Here is a 5211-nt window from a genome sequence, read left to right on the forward strand (position 1 = left end):
TGCACTTTTGGTATAACAGCTGCATGCGTTGCCTCAAGTGAGAAGGCTCCACACCGTGCCCCTCCTGTGTTTAAATAGCTCGCTCTGACTGTATGTATCCTTCCCATCTTCAGTGATCCGTTTGGTGAGGCAGTTTAATGAGAGCAAGTCATCCTCATGTACTGCGGTATGCTACCTTTGAGAACTACTTTATCTATGAGTGGGGTCAAGGGGAAAGCATCCTGTGCTCCCAGCACTGTGGTGAATAAATAGCATTTTTTTGGTATTCTTCAATTTGCTTATTGAATTATTTTGGGGAAAAAAATGAGTTGCATCCACAAGCCTCAGAGCATCTCCAGTAGAGATGTCAAGTACAGATAACCCCCACTTAGCACCCTTAACTGGCTCATGAAAAACTGAGCGCTAAGTGGAATAGTATTAAGCAAAACCTGCTGCCAGCTGTATGATGCCTGTGAGCGTTATATTATAATGAAACTCGCTGAGCGCTAAGGGAAATCGGGTATCCATGTAAAACGAGCATTATAGCGAAATAGCCCTAAGCAAAACAGTGTTAAGTGGGGTTTAGCTTGCAGGCCCATCCGAGGTGCATTCAGTGCTCCAGAAGCAGCCATATTGCCACTGCTTGGAAGCATAAAGAAGTAGGTGCACCTGCTGGATCTAAAAGCAGTCTAGCAGAGTTGGAGTACAACTGAAGCGAGAGCTCAGTTTAAGAAACTGGCAGGGCTCACAGCTGTAACTAAACCTTTGAATCCCACACCTGCCTGAGCGGAGAGAGATGCTCTGCCACTGCCAGTGGCCGGAACATGCTTGGAGTCGGGTAGACTCTCTCTAGAGCACAACATTCGAAATGCAGTTGCTCTTCTAACACCGTAATTGTGCTTTCAGGCATGTGGTGATGTGAAAAAGCAGCATGCATCTGAGGCTGGATTCCAAAAGGAAGCTTTACATAACAAAATATTTTATTAGATCGTTACTAAAAATAACATTTTGACAAATAACTAAAGTGCAGAATTTCTCGTCTCTTTCGCGCTACAAAAATAAGCATGCTTTTTCTTTTAAAAACTTGCATTGTTCGCTGTCCCTGTCAACCTTAATAAGTATGTTAAATAATAATACACAAACATGGACCAGCTTGAATTAACATAGGCAACTTCAGATCTTGACAGGGTCTCTGCTTTAGTTTGGTCATAAAGCTTACTCCCCAGTGCAATATTTATTAAATTTCAGCCCCAAGTGAGAGATATTGTCCTTTGGCAGGGGTGGGGAAAACTCAGAAGTGCTACAGGGCAGTTATGCTCGTGGAGACGTTAGGAGCAGACAGGTGAGCATGGAGCCCCTGCCAGTCAGTGATGTGTAAAACATTAATAGCATTCTCAGGCTTGGGGAAGCTGCTGTATATCATCCAAGTTGGAGCGTGCGGATCTCTTACAGATCTTACTTGCAAGCTAGTCAGTTTAATGGTGCTGGCGTAGGGGGCAGGAAGGCTATAAAAAGCTACTGTAGCATAAAAACAGGCTTCACATGCTTTAAGGTGTGAGCAGGGATGAGAGAGGTCTTGATGCTGCCTGAAACTTTTCATTAGGTTTTTGCCACTTTAAGCATTTACATAATTTTAATGAGACTAGTCAAAAGTTACTGGGGACTAAGTGCCAGGAAGCTATGTTACACAAGTCTTTTGAGTGCTCCGCTTAGAGCATCCTATCAGGGCCCAGTCTGTTCCTGCTTTCAGCCACCTTTACTGCAGCACCAGAAACAAAATCTAAACATTGGAAAGAGCTTGCGCCCATTTGGTTATGATAACACACCATAGTCTGGTAGTGGAGAGAGCCTCGGGACACCTGCTACAGAGAAACACTCTCTCTCCCCCTACAGCAAGGGTGGAGTTGGAACTGAATCCTGAGCAGAACCACCCTTTCCTCCTGTGACTGCAGAGGCAAGCTGCTTTCAGGCATGGGGTGTGAGTGTTTGTACAGAGGCGCCCTTCCTTTCCTGGTAATTCTGTGCTGAAGGGAGTGTGCTTTGCTACTGCTGCAGGTGGCACAATATGGTCCTTTGGCACAAGGTAGAGCAAGAGCAGCCTGCAGTCCGGTTAACTCCAAATTAGACTTTCTATTTAAACCCACCTAAAAAACCTCTTTCCAGGCACTGTATGAAACTTGCCCAGCCAAAAGAAACTGAAACTATACGAAGTGCTGCTAAGTATAAAAACAGAAGTTACCCTCACTAATTTTAACTGCTACCTCTAGCACTGGCTGGTTAACTAAGACAGCAGAAAGGCACCTGGCAGGGGAGTGGGAAGATTGTACACCTCAACTGCAAAGGCAGTTGAACGAATTCTGCTGAGGAGATAAGGCTACTGCTACAACTGTGACAGAAGGGCTATTCGTTGGACGGGAGGAATAACATTAGCTAACACGCAGAAGTGATGCTGCTTTTTAAACCAGCTCAGTCCTTACTCTCTTGACATCTGTGGGGGAAAGTTGGGCCTGTCAAAGGTATGTAACCAAAAATCTTGTCATCTAGGCAATTAGTGGCCTTGTGTTAATTTAAGCCTTGGGAAGCTGAACGCTGTGAGGTTTTGGAAAGCAAGGCCGCTAAGTTGACTACAACTCACTGAATAGTGTCGGCACACTGGCTTTGCTTTGGCCTGTCCTCCCCTTCTCCTTCCAGAAGCACAAGCTGGTCCTAGCACACATTCAAACGCGACAATTCACATTTGAGCTTGGCATCAGGTACAATAAATAAGTTAGTTTTACATAGGGATTAATTTACTAGAATTTAAATAAATGAAGTGCTAGAAGAGGTGACTGCTGCTTTTCCTGCGGAGCTGTTTCTTGACGGGAACAGTAAAGTGACTTTTGAATATTCCAGACATTCTCTAGTTTTGGCCATAGTCAGACAGGCTCTGTAACACTCAGGTTTTGACTGGAATAGTTTGTTTGTAGCCAGCAGTGCTGCCGTCTGCTTCAGGTAAACCCACCGAATATTCTGTGGTGGCAATAAGCAGCATGTCTAAAGTGGTCTCAGTACATTTGGCAATGAAGCGGATGAAAGGTCTCACATCTCCTTCGTTGGCTACTTCTAAGGCATGATAATACTCAGCCCTTTGCTCCTTGCGGATTGTGATGGGAGGATAACCCGCCTGCATGAGTATGAGGTTCATGAGTAGGCGTGAGGTCCTACCGTTGCCATCCACAAACGGGTGAATATATACCAGTTTGTAGTGGGCTAAGGCTGCAAACTCAACGGGGTGTAAGCTCATGGCATCTTCAGAGTTGATCCACTGGACAAACTCCTGAATCTGCTTTTCAACCTCTTGAGGGTGGGGTGGGATATGGTGGCCTACAAACACCTGGCTAGTCCTAAACCTCCCTGCTTCCACAGGGTCCACGTATCCCAGCACTCTCCGATGAATCTCCAGGATGTCACTGATGGTGACAGAGCCTATCCTGGACACCAGCGTGGCATTGACGTACTTCATGGCTGCGTGCATGCCAATCACTTCGTTCTGCTCCACAAGGCTCTTCCCAGGAACGGCGTATCTGGTCTCAATGATGTGCCGTATCTCAGAGAGCGTTAACGTGTTGCCTTCGATGGCGACCGTGTGGTAAATGTGGTGGTAGTAGGACTCTTCCATCACACGGCGCAGGGCTGAGTTGCCTTTGGGGATGGCCATCACTTTTTTGACCTTGCTGTCGATGATGCTAAAATAGCGCTGATCTATCTCTTCCACCAGAGGCAGTGTCCGGTCCCGGTTGATCAGAGCCTTCTCATTACAGGGGGAAATGGTCAGCGCTTTGGAGTACAAGTAGTCTGCTTGAAGGATGTCTTTCTCCTCTTCTGCAAAGATACCAAACTCGGTCAGGGCATCCACGTAATCTGGATCCATCTTGAGGGCATAGGCAAAGAGCTTGTGGGCTTTCTCGCGCTTCCCCTGCCGTTTCATCTCAAGGGCTTGATTCAAAGCAGCTCTGGCTTCTAGCTTCACTTCTGAAATGGAACAACACCAGGGCTTAGATAGAGTGAACGTTGCTAAAGAAAACCCTCAGGGAGAGCATCCCTCTTCCTTTCATCAATACTGATGTGATATAAAACAGCCACAAAGGAGTGCTGCAAAAAGCTCACGTTCTAATTTTTCTTTAGGCCTGCAAAATACCAGAAGTTTAAGCTCAGGCCCCACTACAAACTTTTGCTGGCCTAGCTGAGTCAGGGGTGTGATCTGTGACTCCGAGAAAAGGCCCTTGTGTGCTATGCCGACAAAACAGTGCTTTTACTAGTACGCTTTGGTATGGATTTGGGAGGGGGTTAAATCAGCAATACTGGAAAAAGCCATTTCTACCGATACAAATAGGGGTTTGTCTTTAGTCGAGAGAGAGGTGGATGTTTCAGGAGGCAAGGTGCGTGGACAGCAGCCCTCCCAAGTGACCCGTGGGAGGCCGTGGGGCTGCTGGTATGATCAGAGGACCAGTTCTCATCTAGCTTTCAGTAATGGCCAAACGTGGTGCAGCGGAAGATACAGCTCTGCACCAGAGGCAGGCTGCAAGTGAATCCCTTCCTTATTTGCTCCCAGCAGCTGTGATGCAGCGCAGGAACCCTGCTGGCTTCTCCAAATGTCTCCCAGCACCACTGAATTCAGCTGCCCGACAAAAAGTGCGCACCAGAAAATGAAAGCAGCAGGTGCCCTGAGCCCACGCAGGTTTCAAACCCCCCCGAGCCCGTGCACCAGCGCAGCTTGGGGTGTAAATAGTCTGCCTGTAACGCAGCTTCGCTGACCACAGGTGCAGGACAGACAAGCCACACCGATGCATGGAGCTTGTATGGCTCAAAACATTACCCGCGTGAGCCCCTGTGTAAGCCTAAGGGGACGTCGCCGCCTGTGTTGGGGTTCAGTGCTTTGAGCCCTCGATGGCGGATGTGTCCGGGCGACGAGGATGGCCTTGCCCCCCAGCCCTCCCCGGTCCCGCCAGCGGAGAAGCCCCTTTCTTACCGGGAGAAACTTTGGGTTTCAGCACCAGCAGCTTCAAGGCGCCTGAGGTGACGCTGAGCCCGGTCGTCTGTCCCGCGTACTTGGTGATCCCCACGTAGCCGGCCCCCAGCTTGCTTTTCAGCAGGGCCAGCCCTTTGAGCACGGCCTGGCACTGCTCCTCCACCGCCGCCAGCGACAGCAGCAGCACCAGCAGCGAGCCCAGCACGACCGCCATCGCGGCCGCC

At 48.6% G+C, this 5211-nt stretch overlaps 1 protein-coding gene across 1 annotated transcript; it reads right to left on the minus strand.

Moving 5' to 3' along the window:
* Positions 1-936: 936 nt before the first annotated feature.
* Positions 937-5205, minus strand: FICD (FIC domain containing). The gene is made up of 2 exons (XM_006015156.2): positions 4988-5205; positions 937-3990 (listed from the first exon to the last, which is right to left on the minus strand). The coding sequence occupies exons 1-2, from the start codon at positions 5199-5201 to the stop codon at positions 2915-2917; spliced, it is 1290 nt and encodes a 429-aa protein (XP_006015218.1). The 5' UTR covers positions 5202-5205; the 3' UTR covers positions 937-2914.
* Between the last annotated feature and the right edge of the window lie 6 nt (positions 5206-5211).

Source organism: Alligator sinensis, unplaced genomic scaffold, assembly GCF_000455745.1.
Source record: "Alligator sinensis unplaced genomic scaffold, ASM45574v1 scaffold628_2, whole genome shotgun sequence".
Classification (NCBI taxonomy): Eukaryota; Metazoa; Chordata; order Crocodylia; family Alligatoridae; genus Alligator; species Alligator sinensis.

Excerpts from the sequence above, each read along its gene's own strand:
- FICD (XM_006015156.2), bottom strand. The coding sequence starts at position 5,201 with ATGGCGGTCGTGCTGGGCTCGCTGCTGGTGCTGCTGCTGTCGCTGGCG. Across the intron at positions 3,991-4,987 it reads GAAACCCAAAGTTTCTCCCG|AAGTGAAGCTAGAAGCCAGA; the intron begins GTAAGAAAGGGG and ends GTTCCATTTCAG.